Raw genomic sequence first — 21,226 nt, forward strand, 5'->3', positions numbered from 1 at the left:
TTTACGGCAGCGCCCGCCGGCGGGAGGAGGAAGGAGCGCGGCCTTTCACGTGGGGCCGCGGCCCAGCGCCGTCCGGCGGCGCCATGAAGCGGCCCAGTGAGCGGCGGGCCGGGGCGGCGGGAGGGGGAGCATGGGCGGCCGCGGGGGCGGGGGCGGGCCTCGGGCGGTATGGCCGGCGGGAGCTCGAGGCGAGGGAATGACGGCGGGCTGGGACCGGGAGAATGGCGGCGGCGGGGGGGGGGGGGGGGAGGAGCAGCCGCTCGTGGCCGAACGAACGGCGGCGGCCCGGGGCGGGGGAATCGGACAGCGGGGCTCGAGGGAACAGCGGCGGTGGGAGCTCGGCCGCTTCCCCGGGCGCCGGTGAGCGGCGGGGCTGTGCCCGGGGGGGCGGGTGCGCCGCGGGGAACCGGCGCTGAGAGCGCGGTTCGTTGCAGAGCTGAGGAAAGCCAGCAAGAGGCTGACCTGCCACAAGCGCTACAAGATCCAGAAGAAGGTGAGTCCCGGCACGCTGCCCCGGCCCCCCGGAGCGGGGGAAGATGGGGGGCGGGGTGGTCTGTCTCTGACTACAGTTACATGCTAGCTAGTTTAACGCTAAAAGCATTTGTTACATATGGTTACAGAAACATGTACTTATACATGTACCCAATAAGGTTGTTGTACTGAATATTAAGGAGCCTGGACTGTAGTGAGGAATTTGCTTTCCAGTCACCACTGGCCGAAGGATGATGAGTGTAGGTTTTTTTACATCGTTGCGTCTTGCATTATCTCGGGCTGGTACGTTCAAGTGTAGCTTTAACACGAGACATTGTGCAATCGAAACGCTTCAATCTAAAATCAGAAACGTACCGTTTTTGACTCTGTATCTGTAAATAGGGGGGATACATACCTTTTTTTTTTTGCCTTAGATTGAGAAAATATTTTTGTACCTGTCTTCAGATCAGAGAACACCACCGAAAAGTCAGGAAGGAGGCCAAAAAACGTGGACGCAAAAAGCCCAAGAAAGATCCTGGTGTTCCCAGTGCTGCACCATTTAAAGAAGAGCTTCTGCGGGAAGCAGAGCAAAGAAAGAAGAGGGTAAAATACAGTTTGTGGTAAAGTGGACAAGAGAGAGACAACTCAAGGGGACTGAGACCATTTTTTTCTTCAGGGAAGCTTTGTGTGCATGTGTGTGCACCCAGAGGTGCCATCATAGTAGATTGTAAATGGTCCTAGTAGACATGTACTTTGGAAAAATAATATATTTATTTCCAGCATTATACAGTGGGTAACAATTTGCTCTTTTATTTTTAACCTTAATTTCATCACTGTGTGTATAAACATGCTGGAAGAGTCATTTCTAATGTAATCCAGATTGGCTGTGATGCTGAGATGCATAGATGTCCCATCAGAATGCTGTAAGCCTAGTCTTGGCATTATGCAATCATACAGAAAATAAGGATCTGCTGTCTGCAACATAATGGGACAGAGCAGCACCCTTATCGTTTGTAATGTGGTTGCTGCATGGCTGTTATCTTGGGGTCTAGCTAATGGATGTATTGCCTCTGGCTTTGAGGCAATTGAAGGCAACAGTATTGATCAGCATAGGATGCAAAAAACATTCCCAGTGTCATTTGGACAGCTGTGACTTCTAACTAAGCTGTCTCAGGAACTTTGGTCAGAAATCAGTAAATGGGGACAAATAACATTCCTTACCACCTTCCAATATGTTTTATCTGGCTTGGGTTTTTGTCTGTAATCAGCTTGAAGAACTAAAACAAAAGCAGAAGCTCAACAGACAGAAAGAACATGAAAAGAAGAGGAAGCTTGAAGCTAAAAAGAATGCAGCCAAAATCAAGGAAAATGTAGAGGAAAAGGTAAGTTTCTGGTATGATTTTGGTTCTTTGAAGCTTATAGAAGCAATAACAGTTACCCTGAAACTACATCTTCTTAAGCAGTATGTTACGTGTTACGATTTCATGCTGTGTATGCACACAAGTATAAGATACCAATTCTCCGTTAAATCATTCCTTTAATTTTTATTTGCATTCAGGAATCCTCTAGCAAATCTAAAGCAAAGACTAACAAACTACTGGATAAAAATTCAAAGAAATCATTCTGCAGGGAGCTCAGAAAGGTGAGGCCCTTCAACTATTTTTACATCATTTGATGAGAGTCAGCAATGAGAATACTTGTTATTTTCCTTTTTTGCATTACTGTGCAGCTGCTAGAGAGTGTGAGGTTGCTTGTGACAAACCAGCACTGAAGTAAAGGATTTTATTACAAACCAGCACTGAAGTAAGGGATTTTATTACAGAAACTGTGAGGGTTTCAGTCTTGTCTGGTGTGAGCTACTGAGACACCCAGCATTTTGAGGCATCAGACTACTTGGGCCAACATCAGTACATACTGAGTAATTAAGAGCTCTTACAGAAATGAAGTACTGGTGTCTAAGGATTTCTTGCCTTTGGAGGAGAAAGATGAAAATTGCTTCAGCTTTATAGTTTGTAGTTCAGAAGAAAGGAGCTCAGACAAGAACAGTCGTATGCAACCTCACCAGTCATTCAGTGAAATTCAGTAGGAACTGTTGTAAGCCACAGCTGTTCCAGAGTTGTCATCTGTCAGATGGTCTATCATGTCTTATTTGAGAGTCTTCTCTCTTTTTTCTAACCTAGGTGATTGAGGCCTCAGATGTGGTTCTAGAGGTTTTAGATGCAAGAGATCCAATGGGTTGCCGGTGTCCTCAACTGGAGCAAGCTGTGACTTGCTCTGGAGGAGACAAAAAGCTGCTGTTGGTTCTGAACAAAATTGGTAAGAAGCACGGGTTTTCTTGAAGTGTTACTTGGTCACTGTGGTTCTGTGGTAGATGAGCTATGAAGAAGATTTTAAAGGAATCTGAGATTCTATTGAAGACATAAGATCCAACTCTGAGCTCACTGCCCTACTGAAGGGGTCACATTTCCTCCACCTTTTAAGTCTAGTTTGCTAAGAAAACACCACAGGCAGCTTAATGGGCATTCACCTCTTTCTTTTGCAATAACTTCTGAAGGCATGGGCCAGTCTCAGCCAAATTTGACAGAATTTGAAGATCATACCATTTTTAATATTTTTGTGAACATAGGTGTGTGGGCAGAGGTCATGATGCTGGTCCCCACTGAGGGAAAGGTGAGTTAAGGATCAGCAGATCAATGCAATAGTTGGATTTGAAATTTGTCTTTGGGAAGTACTTTCTTCCGTTGCTGCCTGAAAGAATCCACACCAAAGCTGTTGAAATGAGCTAATAAGGCTGGAAATTACTGAGTCAAATAAAAGAAAATACCAAGAGTGACAGCAAGAGCAAAGGGAACTTTGCATTAGAGTAGCCTTTGCAGGGATGATGGGATGATCCCTCAGAGGACATCACTCTGTACCATACAAAGTCTCCTAGGAAGACCCCAGCATTAAAAACTTCATACAGGGGCCAAAAATGTAATTGTGGTATGTTTTGCTTGAGATAGAAAATAAAGACAAACTTGCAATACTTTGGTGCCTTTGAGGAAAGTACCCAGTACTTTACTGGACTTTTCAGCCAAACATTATTTGTCATAAAATGGACAAAATACAGTCTGGTTCCTGATTGCACATTAGATTTCCTCCACACAGTGACATATAAGATTCACAGGAGTGAAAAGGCTGTGCTCTTTTTTCCAGATTTAGTGCCAAAGGAGAACTTAGAGAAATGGTTGAATTATTTGAAGAAGGAGTTTCCAACGGTTGCTTTTAAATCAGCAACGCTGATGAAGGACAGGACTATGGTAAGAGCACTGCAGGCTGTATCATGACTAAGTTGTATGTGTTTGCAGTCATACATGTGGAGAAATGGGAACTCTTGTTCCCTAGCATTCCTTTTCCCCTTGTTTGATTATAATGCTGTGGCTGACAGATACGCTTTTGCACTTTGACTAAGCTTTGTGTACAGTGGGGAAATTACTGCTTCTGCAATACATCTTGTTATTTGTGCCCTGGCTGCTGGACTAGAGCAACAGCAAGTCTGTTGGTTTTTTTTTTTTCTTACTGTAAGACAGTGATGGGAGGAAGATGAGGAATTTTTCATCTTCTGCATAGGGTGCTTGCAACAGTTACATCTGAATTGGTTTGTAGGTAAAGTGGTGCAGGCCATACTACAGCATTCATCCTGACTTTGGCCATCAATACAGGTAGCACTTGACATTATTTCATGAAGAGTACAAAGGGGTTACCTCCCTGTATCCTAGTCTCAACTGTTTGAAGATGCTCGTTTGAGTTGTATGTGTATTAATACAAAATGCTTCACGTCTTAACCCTGATAACAGCAGCATGAAACAGACCCTTCTGTGAAATGGTGCAGAAACTGCAATGCAGAAAGCAGGTTTTGAAGTCCTTTAAAAAACTGAAGTCTCTTGAGTGAATTTGCAGATTTAAGGATTCTACCATCAGAACATAAATGGTTATTTTATGGTTGCACAACAAATCTGCAGTACAGCCTGAACTGAAATCACAAGCCCTTTAAGTCAGTTCACATTCCTTTTTCTCTTAGTAGTTGATGGCTACCTTTTTTTACTGTCAATTAACTGATGAGCCCATTTCTTACTAAACTAATTCCTTCTGTTTAGAAGAACACAGTAATATCTAATAGAGGATAGGAGTTGGAAACATTACAGTAGATAAATAATTATAAGCATACATATTTATTTTCCTAAATAGCTCCTGACCATGGGGTTTTTTTGCCTTTGAATCCTTTAGCAGGAACAGGTCTCAAGAAGACGTGCACGTGTTGATTTATCAAGAACCACTGAATGTTTTGGAAGCAAATGCCTTTTGAAACTTCTTCAAGAGCATGGCAAGACTCAAAACAAAGCCATTCAGGTTGGGGTAGTAGGTAAGCGTTTGGAGAGGCAGGAGTAGTTTCCTTCTCCCATAAAGCATTGGTATCCTGTGTTATAACTTGGGTAAGACAGCTAACACGACTTGCTTATGGGCTTTCTAGTCATTGTTCTCACTTTCATCCAGGACTCACTATTGCAGTGCTTCAGTCGATAGCAGTCTGTGTTGCACTGATACGCATGCAGCCTGTGTGCTCTGTGAAAGGCACATTGTGCAAGGCCTTAGCTTAGGGAAACAAGCAGGTTACATACCATGCAGCTTGCACTGCCTTCCTCCTACCTGATGTTTTTATTATCAGTGTGAGAAATGAGGATACAGAATTTATCTTAACTTCTGTAGTGAAGACTTCAGATCCAACTCTGATCTCACGCTGGAGGTGTACTTTACCAGACAGCTGGAAGAAACAGTTTTGATCAGTGTTACGTAGGTGAGGTTTCCTATTTAACTTACAAGGATTTATGTGGTTTTCTTCAGGTTTCCCTAATGTGGGAAAGAGCAGCATAATCAACAGTCTTAAAGGAGTTCGTGCTTGCAATGTTGGCCTATCAAGAGGTGTTACCAAGTAAGCCGAGTCTGATAAAAACTGTTCATTTTCCTGTTGTGTGCTGATGACCTCATTTGTTTGTGCACAGTTTCCATCCATTAGGGGTGAAGTATGCTGCTGTGTGCATTTCAAGTGCACATTTCAGTTTGCCAGGATGAAAGACATTGATCTGTGTGATGCTGCCTATCACAAGACAATACAGTGTATAAACCTGCTCTTCTTGTACATTGTTTTCTATCCTATGCAAAGCATATGAGAAAGCACTGAAACTGACTGTATGAAGTGTGTTCAGTCCAGCACTGAGCTTTGTGTCTTGCATTTCTCACCATTACCAGCCCTTTCTAGTTGATTATCTGCTCACAGTGCACTTCTCTCCGAATAGGTCCATGCAAATTGTGCACATTGATAAACAGACAAAGATAGTAGACAGTCCAAGTATAATTGCAGATCCTTCCAACAGTGCCTTGGCTCTGGCCTTGAGAAGTATCATAGGCACTGAAGAATCAGACCCAGCAGATGTGCTTGAAGGAGCAGATGCCATTCTAAATCACTGCAGTAAACAGCAGGTGAGCTTCATCTTTTTCTACATCTCTCACTGCATTTGATTTCTCTGTAGGATTCTTGGGCCAAAAACAAAAGTTTATTTCACTTCAGCTAATTGTGGTAACTTTTGCACTTTCCCCTAACCATACAGAATGGCAAACCTTGGCTAGTGTATCCAAGGGAAAGTGTAATCTTTTATCCTTATAAACAGAAGGCAGAAACCGCATGCCACAGTCCTGTCAGCCAGAGGCCATTTTCCAATAACTTTTCTGATTTTTAAAAACTGCTGCTTTTAAGATCTCATCACAGAGTGAAAAATGAAGATACTTCTAACTGCTTCCTATTATTACAGTGAAGACCTCAGATCCAACTCTGATTTCACTCTGGTTTCAAGTAGACTAACCTAAGCCTAATTCCCATTCAGTTCTGTGATAACTTTTTTCACAAACCACTGTGCTGTCTCTATACACCCACTAGTATGGCTGAATGGCAGATGAATTTGTTGATGAAGTAGGCATTTTGCTTGGCAATGTTTACTCCCACATGCAAGAGAAAAATGGCTCTTTGCATACTTGTCTGTCCTCATTGTAACCCAATTTGATTTGCTCTTTTATTCCTAAAACTAAAAATGGGTATCTTTTTCTGAATGCACCATTTTCTTTTGCACTAGGTAATAATGCACTATAGTATCCCGGATTTCAGGAACACTGAAGAGTTTTTAACTTTACTTGGTCGGAAAAGGGGTATGCTGAAAAAGGGAGGTATTCCTGACATAGAGGGTGTAGCTAAATTACTACTTTGTGACTGGACAGGGTACGTATGCTATAAGTTTTGCTTTATGATGCTTACCTTTTTTACATTGTTAATCCAGCACAGCAGAAGTTCTGAGTCCTGTGAAGTACTTAGAAAGGAGAGGCAGCTTTTTCTTTTTTTTTTTTTTCCCCTGCCTTTCTCACATTTTACTCTGGTAAAGAGAGCTGGATTGGTTAATAGATTTAGAGAATGCCATCCATGGATAATTTTCTAAGGTAGTGAAGGATACATGGAAAGAGTCAACACATGTTGCACATTACTCCGTAGCCAGTTTGATGACTTCTGCTATAAATCTGTTAGGGGAATTTGCCTTCCTCTCAAATATTGAGTCCATGTAGTCCTCTTCTACAGACAGGAACGGATAAGGGAAATTTCCTATGGAAATTTATAGTGGTTCCTATATTCTGAGGGTGGGAATAAATGTAGCTCAGTGTTACTGTTACCCTTGCTCAAGTGATTCAGCTGCTTTTACAGCTCATGATTTTACAGGCAGATGATTTGTGGTGACAAAGTATGCCATTTCATTCTCCTCTCAGGAGTGGGCTATCCGCTTGATACTGTTATTGACAACTTCAGAGTCAAATTTAATAGTGCTGTAGCTATTTAACTGCTATTAAACAGATGATAATAAATGAGTAGTTAGGTTGAGGAGTTGAGAGACTTGTGCTCTGGATTTTTAAATATATTGATTTAAGTATGTTATCTTTGATTGTTTTTTAATACCAATACTTTATTTTCTCAGAGCTAAAATAAGCTACCACTCACAACCTCCAGGATCTCAGAGACTGCCACCATATCTTACAGAAGGCAAAATAGCTGAAATACAGGAGTGCTTTAATTTAAAAATCCTAGAAGAAGAAAACACCACCACCATTCAAGGTAGAACTGTTACTGTAACTGCTACTACTAAGAGTGGCAGTAGTAGTTTTAATAGGAGATTTTGAATGGAAATCCTCCTGGGGTTTATATAACAGCTTTGCCAATATGCAGTGAATACGAAACTTTTAAGAAAGAAATAGATTCTGATGCAACAGAATAGTGCATCAGTGTGCTGGCTTAACATAAATTACCCCTGCTAGTCCTTAGTTTCTACTTATCTGCCCTAACCCCCCTAAGCAGGAAATAGGGTAAAAGAATGTTGAAGAGCACATAAACACTGGCTAATTAGGCCATCAAAATATATTTTACTCAGTACAATCTATACTCAAATCCAAATCTTTCAGCTCCTAGCAGTCTTCTGTAGATTCCTAGGGGAAAGCTATTCTTGGAGAATTGTCCTTTGTTCTACCTGCTTATACATGGGAGTGCCATCTTGGGGGGGTGGGGGGTGGCAGGACTGTCTTTTTCTAGCCCTGACCTAAAACAGCTGTCCTCTCAGTGGGTAGGTATTACAACTGGTGCTGTCTAACAGTGACTTAACAGACACATACTCTGTTCTTCCCAGCTTTAAAATACCCCAGTCCAGCAAGCAGCATTGCTTTCCAGTCAGCTGGTATGGCAAATGGGACAATAGAGGAAAATAAAATCATAGAGGAAGCATCAGGGTGGGAAAACATGGAAACTAGCAAGGAGGAAGAGGAGGATTTCACAGAAAGCGATGATGAGGATGATGTGGAAGAAGAAAAGGATATCAGCGAGGTAAATCAAGGTTTATTAGGCTTCTTCTACCTGTTTAGATCCTGACACCCGAGTACCCAGTCAGTGTCCTGCTGTAAAATGAGAATGTGTAGGTACTGTGGAGCTACCAGCAGTAATCAAAAAGCCCTTCTGGAGGTAAGGGTTGGGCTTTTTGCTTAATTAAGGAAACAACATTGTTCTAAGTCAGTGCGTTCCTGACCAACTATACAAGGGCACATCCACACCTTGATTGGTCTGTTAGGTTTCATTTGTATGGGAGACTTCATTAGTGATGTCTGAATAAACACATCTGTATGACCTTTCTGACTTGTAGGAAAGCAAAGTTCAGGTCACCAGGAAAGCAAAGCTTGGAAAACAACAAACAAGTCCTACAAATCCAGAAAAGCAGATAGCAGGTCTGTATTAAAAACCATGGCTTGAAGGGGAGTCTCTAGTACTGGCATTGGTTTCACTAACACATTATTTTCTTATCTCAGAAAGTGAACATTCCAATTCAGTATCATTCAGTTTGGATAAGACAGCAGATGAAGATGATGCCTACGATTTTAATACAGACTATGTGTAACAAATTATATATGAAGACACCATTTGGAGACATTACTGGCTTTTAGAACAGTCATGAAGGCTTGTATTTCAGCAGAAGTTGGAGGAATGCTACATACCAGAGCTGCTGCAAAGATTCACTACTATTGCAGTGTCAATATATATAATAGTGTATCATCTCCCTTGATCGTTCCAGATTTTGTTCAAGTCTAGCAAACCAACTGTATTCAGATTTAAGTCCTAAACTTTATTTCCTGTATTAAACCTATTTTAAAAATTCCCTAACAGACTGTTAGTTTGTTCACTATTAGTCCATTCACTTTGCCTTATAAAGAGATGTTTCAAAAGGATAAACCCTTTGTTGTCTTTTTTCTTTGAGAAACAATGGTACATGTTTCATTCTAGTCCTGTACAAACAATTAAATTTCAAGGTAAGTTTTCACCCTCATGTCATAAAATTTAAATGTTTTTCCTAAAGGATTACAGACACTAGCCCTAGTGTCAGTAAATTTTCGGTATACTTCTGCAAAACTTACAGAACTTTCATAGGGAAAGGCTGGCTAAGAAAATGCTGCTTATTCCAGTTAGCATAAGGTATTGTATTTAAGCACTGCTTTACATGTTCAGAACCTTCACTGGGAAAGGTAACCGAGATAATGATATTTGTAATCTGTCTTCACTGGGGAGCAAGCTTGTTCTTGCAGTGCTCTTGAACAAAAGACATACCTCCTGATGACACATATAGATGGCCACAACTGGTACCTGTAAAGCAAAACATTGCCCTGTGCAGTAAGGCCACATTATTGTGCTCAGCCTGTAGCGGAAGAAAACTACCAAGAGGGTCTGCAGCTGCTCAACAAATCGAGCGTTTAGAATAAATGCCTGACAGCAAGCATCTTCCTCCTATTAAAGATCCAATTTCTGTGTTCTTTTGTGCAATACTTTTATTATCCCTACACGTATGTTGAGGCACAGTCCTTCTAAGCAGCTTAAAAAAGGATCAAGTGCAGACAGACGCAGTTTATTTAAGCCTGCTAAAACAGCCTGGTCATCAGAATTAAGTTGGTGTCAACTGATCTAGAACAATCTTTAAAAGTCTGGTAAGTGAATTTACTTCATTACTCTTAACCCCTTCAAGGATAAGAATGGTTCTTGTTCATCAAAACCCTGGAGAAGAAACGATAGGCAATAAACTACAGAACAGCATCCATGACAGAAATGGAACTAATGGCAGTGACTGCAGTGAGTCAAGCCATTGGGAGTCTTTTTAAGTTGTAAAGTGTGTTCATACACATGGAGGAGCCCTTTAGTGCTCTGCTTGCCCTGTATGTCAGACCACGCAATGCACAGCCCATCACACAAAGCTTTTTATCTAAACATACTGAGGACTCTGCGCAAGCAGTATTGTGGAATGAAAATGAAAACTTGAGTTCAAACCTGTATGGAAAGGAATACTTGGCACAATTGCTGCTGGGATATATCAGCTAATAATAACCACTACTCAAACACTACAAGCTAAAAAAGAGAAAAGGCAATGGGCAGCCAACTGCAAAAGGCCAGAGGAATCTCACTTCATGAGTTTAAAGGGCCAGACTAGGAACAACACAGTGGGAAAAAACTTATATAGCAGAGCCATGCTCACTTCAGAAAATTATGAGGAACTTAGCAATAAAAAAATTAATCTGTAGCAGAGCCTGATCCTCAAATGAAACATTTTGCACAATTTTAGAGTAAGATTGCTTTTGCAAAGATGAGATCAATTGACTTTAGTTTCAATCACATGCTACTGTATTTAATATAAAGGAAACGCACTTCATGCAATCAGATTGCCATTTACCTGAAGTTTGAGTCAACATGTTAAAATTAGCTTTTATTTTTGAACAGTTTTCTCCGCCACTTTACAAAAAATGTTTTAGTGTTCACTGGCAGTTAAAACCCACTTTGCATAGTGAAATAATACTTGAAAAATTCATCTTTCAAAAACCAAGATTCAATTTTGCAGAATTCTGCAAGAAGGACACAAAAATAGTTGGGAGGAGATTTCATGCAAGAAAGGATTGTTGAGGAAACATTTCACAGGATAAGAAAACAAAAAAAAACCAACACAGAACAAAACCCAAGCAGCTCTCGATTACAGTACGTTGCTGTGCAAGATTTGCATGGTGCAAGCACCAGCTGAAGTTGTATCTCATTCTTAGAAACTGTTTCTGTAGCTGACAAAATGATCCTTCTCTAGAAGACTTGTAGTAAAGAGCAGAAGAATGCACAACAGACAAATGAACTAACAAAAGTGCTAGTTTTGTGGAGATCCTCCCTTGCTTTCTATAGTGCTGCTGGAGGAGTATCTTGTCACACAGGTGAAATGAGTCTCCTTTGGACCTGTGCATTTCAGAACTGCACCTAATAAGTGCATCACTGTGTGCTCCAGAAGGCAATGACTGCTCTGTGATACAAGCTGGCTAAAAAAAAGTTCTGCTTGGCTCCAGAAGTTTCCTGAGAAAATGCCATCAGTTGTTAAAATTGACTCTTACTTTGCTTCATAGGCTTCTGAGTGTCTGCGGATCAGGCTGAACTTGCCTGTAGGGTCAGGGACATACCACTTCTCCCAGACTTCAGCGTATGAAGCTGTTCTTCCCCACGGTTTGAAATGTCCATTCCAATGGAGCAGCTTGGCCGCCTTCACAAACTGAGGAGAGTACCTTTTTCCAGCACTGGACCCTTTTATTGAAAAAGAAATGGTAATGCCTGAAATAAAGGCAGCAGAAACACCAACATGCAATATTTTAACTTCAAAACAAAGGCTTTTAACAAAGGAGATCTTGCCATTTATGGAGAAAAGTGATAGGGGAGGCAGAAATTAGGGCAAAGTTAAGAATATAATCAGGTGCAACTCAATGCCACTTTGATCTGTCTCAGTATCTATTTTAATGTACTGCCTTAACTTCCAAGTTCTTTAAAACCCCCTTAATACCCAGATGTATTTAGCAGCCTGTATTCACTGGAAACAAAACTAATAAAGCCTTCCCAGCGTTGGAGTTTCACTGGTAGCAGAACAGACAGGAACATCTGTTCCTATCAACAGTCTTGGAAGAAACACCTAGGACCAACTTCAGATACAGTATGTATGTGGAAAAAGGAAAATGAGAAGTAATTTGGGAGTAAGTCAATTCAGGAACTATCCCCCTAGCAGTTCAAAAAAGAACATAAAGGATCAGGCCCACAAGCCCCAAGATAGTATTGCAAAGCAGCAGTTTTTCAAGAACAATGTATAAAATAAGGGAAGAAAAGATCCATTTGCTGCATCATCAACTAGTTGTCCAGCTACAGACCTAGAAAAACACACTGAGGGAGCAGCGTCATAAGTGTTTCATACATACCGAGATGCCGGACATTCCACATGGGATCAATACTGGAATGTTGCTTGTAAAATACAATTAGCAGTGGAGGTGTCGTGATGCTGCCAGACAGAGTCCTACTGTAAAGTTCCTCTCTGGAAGAGAAGATGAGAAGGAGTTGGGAAAGGATGCTTGCATGGCCCTAAATCAGTTGACTTTTCACTTGCAGCTGCATGACAGGAATCCACAGAGACATCACAGCCTTCCATTTAGCAGTTAGATGCTATCACCATAACCCAATCCCTGACCCGCTGTCACCCCCAGCTTGGGGGTACTTACGCTACATTAAGCGCCATCCACTTCTCCAATTGCTTAGTGATGTTCTGTAATTTCCATTCTGTTAAATTGGCAACAAAAACTCCTGGATTGAAAGAGCAGGTGTTGGCTTTCATGGCAAGCTTTCGGATGGTTTCTTTTTTGTAATCTAGAAACCCAATATAATTATACTGGGAAAAAAAAAAAAAAGAGTAGAAACTAGCTTAAAATATGGTCAAATTACTGTGTAAATAAAAATTTTGCACAGCTCCAACAGACAAGCATAGCTTGAAGTTGTTAAAGCAAATACCCTTCCTTTAAAACGAGAGAAAGAAAGCTTGAGAGGTCTAACATTTTAAATACATTATATAAACTACATATTTTAAGGAATGCTGCATCGTCTTAAAAATACCGTATTATGAATGTGGTACCACTCCCAGAAAACCACTTTTTAGACACTCATAAATCAAAAACTCTCCCTCGGAAGTTTCAAGACCTCCTGCTGTTCCACACTAGGAATTGCTCTCATTGTAAAGCACAGCAAAAATTCAAAGTGCTTTTACTGTGACTAAACAGAAACTGTAGATGTCATTTGTAACACAAACATCAGAGTAAATTGTTTTGGGTAGGAACAGTCACACATTTAGGTTCACTGCATTTGAAAGACAAGCTGCAAGAACTTTTAAACTGAGTGCCTGTTTTCAAAGCCTGGGATCTATTGTATTGTTACCACTGAATCGGGATAAAACTAACCTGATTGCCCGCTACACGGACAGCAACTTTATTAGTGGTTGAGTCACAATCATCTGAAAATGCTGCTGCATGTCCAGGTTTCAATGGAGTGTTGTAAAGTTCAAGAATATCATCTAGAAAATGGAAGTAAGCACAGAAAAAATGAAAAGCAATCCTGATTAAGCCAAGTGACTTTTTGTTCAGTCCATTGCTACAGCAGATAAAACCACTCAGTTTAATCCAACTCATTCATATTTACAAAGGTTTTACATCTTTTCTTGAAGTAGAAGTGATTGGTTACTGTAAGAGATGGCATACTGACCTGAGCATAAGGCCACTGGCAAAAAGCTAAGAAAAGGTCTCATCATACCTTGCACTATAATATCATCATCCACATAGATGGCCTTCTCTGCATGAGGTACCAAATTGGGCAAGTAGAATCTTGCAAAGGTTAACTGTGAAAACACAAAAGCAAGAAAAGTGAAGAATTAATGAAAAACTGTCCAAATAAATGTGAAATTGACTGATGCTTCTGGCACTTATCTATGGCACTAATGTCTAAGACAACTTCTATTAAGGAAGTAAAATAGGCAGCAATATCCTAGAAGTTACTTAAAATAAAGAGGTTCCATCAATTCTTAGTTTCCTATGAATTTACACATTGATAAGCTAACTTTAGAACTGGTCTGTATCAGAATTTCTTACTTCTCCACGTATCTGTAGTATTTCTGAGGTGTTAGCATGCTTGACATGCAAGCTGCTGTGTTTCACTGTAGCTAGCAGCAAAAAAATGATACTAGGCATGCATATGTAGATATTCAAAATTCATCTCTCTATGTGGAAATTTATACTTACTGAAATTTAGGAAATTGATTACAAAAGATTGCTTCTATGCTAAGAGATTTGATTTTGATCTCTAGTTGTGTTCAAAATCCAAGATCAAAAATATATTGTTACTAACTATTAATTGCAAAAAGTAATCAACATCATCCTCACTGGTTTTAAGGTGTCTGCCTTTTGAGGATCCACTTGTACTTTCCCTTCTAAGACACGAGGGTCAAAATCCAAAATTCGGTATCTCAAATTTTTCAGAGCAGTGTTACTTAGCCACAGCCTGTAAACAGGAGAAAGGCAAAGATCTTGTTCAATGAGACAAAATCAAATGAAAAGCAAGACATCTGATTAACAGCAACACAGAAAGGGATGAGGTTGCTCCTTATTTTATTAGAGACATATGGTCCTGCTATCACAGGTCCTTCACAAAAAATGTCAGTGTGAATGAAGGTGGGTAAAAATAAAAGAATCAAAGAACAACCTAGAAAAATGGAGAAACTTCACTGCCAGCATTTGAATTTCTTAGATGAAACGTAGGAAGTAACTTTTACAATCCCTTCACCAATGAACTCCAGCCCCACTGGCTGGATATAACTCCACTGGAAGAGATAGCTGTTTTCCATCCCTGAAACACTACCAGAAGGAATGACTGTAGGAGTCCCCACAGCAGCCTTGTCAAAAAGCTGCAATAAGCAGCAGCAGATGCAACTGCAATTTAGAGTGCCGTTCCAGGGAAAGTCAGCTCTTCCTCTTCCCAGAGATACTTAAGTTTTACAGTATTGCAGGAATCTAATGAAATAATTACCTCAAGTGATCCACGGTGTCATTCAGAGTAACAATATGGAAAACCACGTTGGATCTGGTGTGACGGTAAATACTGTTCATGGCTGCAATTGCACCCCCAAGCCTCTCATCTGATGCTGCAATGACCACAGAAATCTCCTTATCATTCCTTTCATCTGCCAGCCTCTGAGGAACTGCAGGTATGAAATCTATAGGCTGAAGTCCTAACGGGTTTGAATCTGTCAAGTACAAAGGACATCACATATTTATTTTATGCAACAGAAACACAGACATTATCACCACACTAAAATTCCCAACACTTTCAATTATTTCTACTATGCAAGCACTTGGATGTCTCAGCTGAGGTGTGGATTACAGTGTGCCAGTATCAAACACTTAAGACATACCTGCTCTTGAGAATCCGAGGTGTTAATAGGAAAACTTCACACTTACAAATAGACTACATACATTTAACTGTACATATTCACACACAGCACAAAGTGCTAAAATGAGGCTTAAACCACAGTACTCTGCACTTACCTTTGGTCTCCTCTGCCATGTCTACAACCTCACTGACTTCCCCCTCCCGCTGACCCTACCCACTTTCTAGCCTTCTCCACATCACCCTTCCCTCTTTTTCTTATACTTTCTTTTCCTCTTAGGTAGGAACCAATGAAGAAATCAGAAATTATAAATTAAAGTCACTGTTGTGAATTTTTTCCCGCCAAAGACCAATGCATTAACTACAGCCCGTGTTTATTCCAGGGATCACAGATCACACTACGTTATCTAAGCTGAAACCGCAATTTATACTCATAGTGTGCAGGTAGGAAAATGGGAGATCAGTGTTGAAATTTATTACTAGACCACATTACCTGACAAGGCTGGCAAATTGCCCACTACTCATACTTTTTTGTAACACCACTGGCATCTTCCAGAGGATCTAGACTACACACTAAAAAATTTTAGGTAATTTGAGGAACATAGCAAACAGGGACTTGGCAGTTTGTGGGCAGTAGTCTGCTGTTCACAAAGCTGGGCTTCTGCTTCTGTTTGCCATTTCCTGACGACAGAGCTCAACAGCTTTGACTTCAACCAATTCCTCGTTAAGGCCTGTCAGGCTCCTATTCAACTGCTGTTGGGAAGCACCTGTAGAACTGCTACCCAGAAGCAGCAGCTCCCAGGAGTGGCAAACTGGGACTTGACAGTTAACGGGGACATGGAGAAGCTCTGTGGGAAGCTCTGAAGCTCTGCTAAGTAAACTGAACTGTATATTAATGACTTCTAAAGCCAAAAGGAACCCTTACTGCTATCTCACCTGGCTTCCTGACCGAGAAGTCATAGGACAGCAAGAACAGACAAGCCCACCAAGCTGAAATTCCTTGGGTATGAGAACAGGAAAAGATCTACCCATAGAAGAGTACAAAAAATGTATCTTGTTATGCAAACAATTGATCACTATCATACATATTATTTCAGCAACATGGTGGCTTCTGTCTGGCCAGAGCATGGGCTTTCCCAGCAAACATAAAAAAAATTAATTTAAAAATAAATAAAAGCCAACATACCTGATAATTCCCGTTTCAAGAAGTCACTGAGGCCTAGGAAGTTATGATGAAGAACTAGCAAAAATATGACAACAGCCACTATAAGGATAGAAATGTTCACTGAAAATTCAGAAGAAAAAATTTTATCAATATAACCAGAGAACGATTGGGAAACTCAGAAAAGTACAAGGAGATTTTTAAAAAAGGAGACACACACATACACACATACCTTTCCTTAATGTCATTTTTTTCTTATTTTATTTTATTTATTAGCATAAAGTTCCTGCAAACCTGCAAGAGAAAAAAATACAGCAGTCACTTCCTACTTCCAGTGCATACCTACACAAGGCATAGCACGCTATCACCAGAAGTGTCAGAAGTTTCCAAATGCAGTGAATGTTTCCGTCTCTTAAAAAGATAACACTGTATGTCACATCTTAATAATGGAGTACGGTATCTCATTAAGTACATAGCTACAATGACGTGTCTACAGAAGAACTCATAGATAAAAAGGGAGACATACAGATCTTGCCACTTCACTGACAGAAAAAAAACAAACAACAAAACAACCCAAACTCCTTCTGCCAGTCAAAAGTGATCTGAAAAGAATCTGGAAAATTATGTATGGTTTCTTTACTGTTGAACCAATTTATTTAACTATCTCAAAGGGAAGCATCCCAGCAATAAAGCAAATGATTATACATTTCTTTCCATACTTCACTAACTGTAAGATTTGGCAGGACACAGCGTTTATAAGATTTTAACAAGTAGCATTATACACTTTCAAAACCATTAAATTCTCTGTGTAAAATAGAACAGAACATTACCTGAAGTGTCATCACACAAAAAAAAAAAAAAAAAATCACAAAAGTGTGAAAGAAGGTTTATCAATGTGATAGAAGGGGCTAAAACCACAATGCAATGCTTCAATTTCAGTATGCAATTCAAACACATTTATTCATTATTTAGCAGCAAATGTGGCTGTGAAATCAGAACAAGAACTACACATCCTGGAGTGTGAAGCAGCTCTTAAGTAACACACATAAAGCACTCACACCATACCAACATGCAAAATTCGAGAAACAGTGACAATTTTATATTAAAAAACTTGCAAAATCTTCAAGTTAAAATACCGCACACTGTTGTGACTATTGTGTGTCAGACATAACCATCTTCTTTCTGCTGTTGCATTTCTCCCGTTTATTGAGCACAACAAATGACTGCCGTAGGCCACGTCTACAGCTCCTGAAATGGGTCAGGACACGTAGCCTTAGTTTATAGGAATACAACGCAACGTCTCTCTTTAAAAAGAGGTATGTGGCAACGCTCCCGAGCCCCTGCGGCCGCGATGCCGAGGGTGCACGCACATACAACTCCGGCCCGTCAGTGACACTGCAGCCCCTGCGCTCGAAGCCTTTACAGAGCGACTCCTCCAGAAATTACTGTCAGCGCAAACACAACCCCACGCTGAAATGCTCAAACACCTGCTCATCGCTACTCCGCCCCAGTTTCAGTTACTCCGGCGGCGCGGTTTACACACACGAAGTTGAGCAGACGACGGTCGCCCCCGGTTTCACCGCCCCCCCCCGCCGCGAGCTGCGCCGCCCAGCAGCACACACCGCACTCCCTCGGGCCGCCGCCTCAGCGGGGCTCCCGCGCAGCCCAGGCGGGGATCCCACACGCCCCGCTCCGAGGGCGCCAGGCCCGGACCCAGGCCCCCTTCACCAACCCCCCCTCACCGTCCGTCCGCGCCGCCAACTGCCACCGCGGCAGCGCTCCGCCCCCGCCAGCCGCCCCGCGCGCCGCAGCCGCCCGCCGCGATGCCTGGTGGCCGCGAGGCGCGGGGGCCACGCCGCGCCCGCTCTGCTGCACTAGCGGGGCTGCGGCAGCTGCCGGGGACTTCGCGGGGAGAGCTCGAGCCTCGGGCGGGACGGGCCGCCCGCAGGCTGCCGAGTCAGCGTCGATTCTGGACAGGCAACTCCGCGGCCGCCTCGCACCTGCCGGCTGAAGGCCCCTCAGGCAGGGGTCCCGAGGCGCGAAGCCGCCGTTGCCGGGGAGACAGCGTCCCGCGCCGCGTTGCACCGGCCGTTGCCGGCGCAGGGCGGTAACAGCGCAGGTGAGGCCCAGGCTGAGGCCCGGGACAGCGGCGGTGGCGGCGCGGAGCCGACGGCTGAAGCGGGACGCTGCCGCCCCGGGCTGGTGGAAGACGAGGCGGAGCGAAATGGGCGCTTCCGGCCAGCTCAGCGGCCCACTTCCGGTTCCGCTGCACCGCCGTGGGCGCGGAGCCGCGCGCCGGTCCTCGCTGAGCTGCGCCGCCGTTTCCGTCTTGCAGGGCGACGCGGACAGCCGGCAGCCGCCGCAGGGCCTCGCCGAGGAAGTCGGAGACGACGAGGAGCAGGAGGAGGACCGTGAGGCGCCGCTCTCCGCCGCCATGTTGAACATCTTCCGCTCCATCCCCACGCAGATGGTAGGGCAGCCGCCGCGGGAGGCCCGGCCCCTCGTCCCTTTGCCCCATGGCTGCGTGCGGGTCTTAGCGTTCCCCTTCCACTGTGCGGTGTTGGCACCCGCGTGTGAGCAACTGTTGTTGGGGCTGAGAGCTGCTACTCCGTATCGAATTTCGATTTTTTGGTCTGAACATTGGAGCTTTGATGTGCGGTAAATGAAGGTAACCTACAGCTGTGCAGGGGACAGCCCTCTATACTTTTCTGACTGTGTGTATACAGCCAGGAGGCAAAGTATTTTTATCAAGAGCCATGTTTTCTAAAGTCATGCAGACAGGTGACATATCTTACCCTCTCAAACATACGCTCTTTTGTGGTGTTACAGCTTTTGCAAAGTGGTATTAACCACAATGGTATTTTGACGTTGCATTACTTATCCTGAACAGACAGTGCTTGCTTTTATCTTTAGATTATGTGGTCAAGACTGCAGGGGAGGTGGTATGTGAATTAAGACCTTAAATTTTTTACACTTGAAATCCAGACACTGTGAGAAAAAGAATTCCAGTCTGGTTTTCAAGTTGAACAAGAAGGCTGAGGACCTGTGCTCAGCCTGACTCTAGACTCTAACCTGGAAGAGTTTATCTGGTAGGTTTGTCTTTTGGGTAACTGACAAAGAAATATCTCTTTCCACAGGACTACAAGGGCCAAAAATTAGCAGAACATATTTTTCAAGGAATCATTCTTGTCTCTGCAGTAAGTATACTAGAACTATGGGTGATAACATACAGGACTTTATTTTGTTTTCTGATCTTACAAACAAGGGTTTTTTCTGACTGGCTTAACTGGGTCACTAAAAGCTTTAGAAAACATTTCATTATTGGCCTACAGTTTTGAAAACAAGGTTAGAAAGAGGTATGAGCTGTGCTTTTGAAAAATCTGTATTTTTCTACATAAATTCTCACCCCCAACTTAATTATGGTATGGGAAATGGTTTTGTTTGTTTAAAGTTTGATTTTTTTTTAACTTTTTTTTTTTTCTAGATAATTGGTTTCATCTATGGATACATCACTGAACAGTTTGGATGTACTGTCTACATTGTTATGGCTGGATTTGCTTTATCGTGTTTGGTAAATTTTTTTTTTTCCCAAACCAGAAAATACATGCACTATTATTAAATAAAATAAAATGCATTATTAAATTAAGGGACTGTCAGCACAGACAAATGTTTATGATCTAATTCAGATTGTTAATACATATTTGTACTTTCTTTGATCTGTAGAAAATGCTTTACAAGCCATTAAGGTTTTTTTTCTCAAATGCTAGTAAGATTTTAGAGAACTCTGCAATTTAATACTGCTTTTAAATTAGTTTTCCATTTCAATTAAATGTTATCAGTGCTATCAGCTTGACTTAAAAGTAACAACGGATAGTGAGGCCTTCTGTGGAGTAGTAGCTTGTCATGAAAATTTTGCAGCTGGCCCATGCAAAGTGTGGAGAGAGGCTAGGACAAGAATTACGGAATTAAAAGAGGAATTCCTTATTCATGCACAAGGTGTCCTGTTCCAGTTGGGGCACACCGAATGTGGTTCACGCCTTTCAGGTGTTCAGATCCAACATGATTTGACAAATCACTACTTAACACACACATACTACTGTTTGGAAAAGCCACTGTAATTTTGTGGCATCATCATCCATCTGCTTCTTTCTTGATCTAAACGTCCCTGGAGTCATCAGTCTTGCTACAGTTTGTTATCTGTGATGCTATATAATGGGAGGGTTTCACAGAGGTGTTAGAAGGACTGGATGCTGGCATTACCTCGGTGGTCTAGGGGATCCTCTTCAGGATGGGTGCTGTCATTCTTGTAATGAGCTGGGGTCCTTTAGTCATGCTTACTTAAGCATGACTACGCAGTGTAAACTGTGTATAGATCTGTCTTTATGGTATGAAATTGTATGAACTTTATTAAGACTAATTGATAGAATAGTTAGGGAATTATATTTTGTTAACAAGCTGTACAAAACACTTACCTAGCATCTTGATTTACATGTTCTGATTTAATTCTTTCTTCCCTAAGCTAACACTCCCTCCGTGGCCTATGTACCGCCGCAATCCTCTGAAGTGGCTACCTGTCCAAGAGTCGGGAACAGAAGAAAAGAAGCCAGCAGACAGAAAGCCAAAGAGACATACTAAAATCTAAAAAAAAAAAAAAAATGTAGTTCTTCATGCTGTTACTTTGTTAAATGCATTTTCACTGGGAGATGCGTCTTGGCTTAGTGTTT

General features: G+C 42.0%; 3 protein-coding genes and 4 non-coding genes across 15 annotated transcripts; 6 read left to right on the top strand and 1 right to left on the bottom strand.

The window, feature by feature from the left end:
* The first annotated feature begins 10 nt into the window (after nt 1-10).
* On the top strand, nt 11-9,303 carry GNL3 (G protein nucleolar 3). Its single transcript, XM_074914450.1, has 15 exons — nt 11-96; nt 435-493; nt 937-1,074; nt 1,740-1,853; nt 2,030-2,113; nt 2,652-2,787; nt 3,667-3,770; nt 4,738-4,873; nt 5,353-5,440; nt 5,805-5,988; nt 6,636-6,778; nt 7,521-7,657; nt 8,223-8,416; nt 8,730-8,811; nt 8,893-9,303. Exons 1-15 carry the CDS (start codon nt 84-86, stop codon nt 8,979-8,981), a joined length of 1,701 nt encoding a protein of 566 aa, XP_074770551.1. The 5' UTR covers nt 11-83; the 3' UTR covers nt 8,982-9,303.
* Nucleotides 2,845-2,917, top strand: LOC141964406 (small nucleolar RNA SNORD19). Its single transcript, XR_012634327.1, has one exon. It is a non-coding gene; the product is annotated as a small nucleolar RNA SNORD19 (small nucleolar RNA).
* LOC141964408 (small nucleolar RNA SNORD19) lies at nt 5,180-5,254 on the top strand. Its single transcript, XR_012634329.1, has one exon. It is a non-coding gene; the product is annotated as a small nucleolar RNA SNORD19 (small nucleolar RNA).
* Nucleotides 5,663-5,735, top strand: LOC141964409 (small nucleolar RNA SNORD69). Its single transcript, XR_012634330.1, has one exon. It is a non-coding gene; the product is annotated as a small nucleolar RNA SNORD69 (small nucleolar RNA).
* On the top strand, nt 6,278-6,354 carry LOC141964407 (small nucleolar RNA SNORD19). Its single transcript, XR_012634328.1, has one exon. It is a non-coding gene; the product is annotated as a small nucleolar RNA SNORD19 (small nucleolar RNA).
* A 159-nt stretch (nt 9,304-9,462) lies between the features above and the next one.
* Nucleotides 9,463-18,616, bottom strand: GLT8D1 (glycosyltransferase 8 domain containing 1). 8 transcript variants are annotated; one of them, XM_074914454.1, is made up of 11 exons: nt 18,503-18,573; nt 17,639-17,750; nt 16,735-16,796; nt 16,527-16,625; nt 14,981-15,197; nt 14,338-14,455; nt 13,712-13,796; nt 13,363-13,475; nt 12,634-12,800; nt 12,337-12,449; nt 9,463-11,677 (listed from the first exon to the last, which is right to left on the bottom strand). In XM_074914454.1, exons 3-11 carry the CDS (start codon nt 16,748-16,750, stop codon nt 11,487-11,489), a joined length of 1,119 nt encoding a protein of 372 aa, XP_074770555.1. In that variant the 5' UTR covers nt 16,751-16,796; nt 17,639-17,750; nt 18,503-18,573; the 3' UTR covers nt 9,463-11,486. The 8 variants fall into 8 exon arrangements, with proteins under 8 accessions (XP_074770555.1, XP_074770553.1, XP_074770557.1 ...); XM_074914452.1 differs by lacking the exon at nt 18,503-18,573 and adding an exon at nt 18,245-18,266; XM_074914456.1 differs by lacking the exon at nt 17,639-17,750 and having other exon boundaries at nt 18,503-18,616.
* Nucleotides 18,521-21,212, top strand: SPCS1 (signal peptidase complex subunit 1). Of its 2 annotated transcripts, XM_074914460.1 has the most exons (5): nt 18,521-18,621; nt 18,838-18,972; nt 19,640-19,699; nt 19,987-20,073; nt 21,022-21,212. In XM_074914460.1, exons 2-5 carry the CDS (start codon nt 18,937-18,939, stop codon nt 21,142-21,144), a joined length of 306 nt encoding a protein of 101 aa, XP_074770561.1. In that variant the 5' UTR covers nt 18,521-18,621; nt 18,838-18,936; the 3' UTR covers nt 21,145-21,212. The 2 variants fall into 2 exon arrangements, with proteins under 2 accessions (XP_074770561.1, XP_074770560.1); XM_074914459.1 differs by lacking the exon at nt 18,521-18,621 and having other exon boundaries at nt 18,738-18,972.
* Nucleotides 21,213-21,226: the final 14 nt, after the last annotated feature.

Source organism: Athene noctua, chromosome 10, assembly GCF_965140245.1.
Source record: "Athene noctua chromosome 10, bAthNoc1.hap1.1, whole genome shotgun sequence".
NCBI lineage: Eukaryota > Metazoa > Chordata > Aves > Strigiformes > Strigidae > Athene > Athene noctua.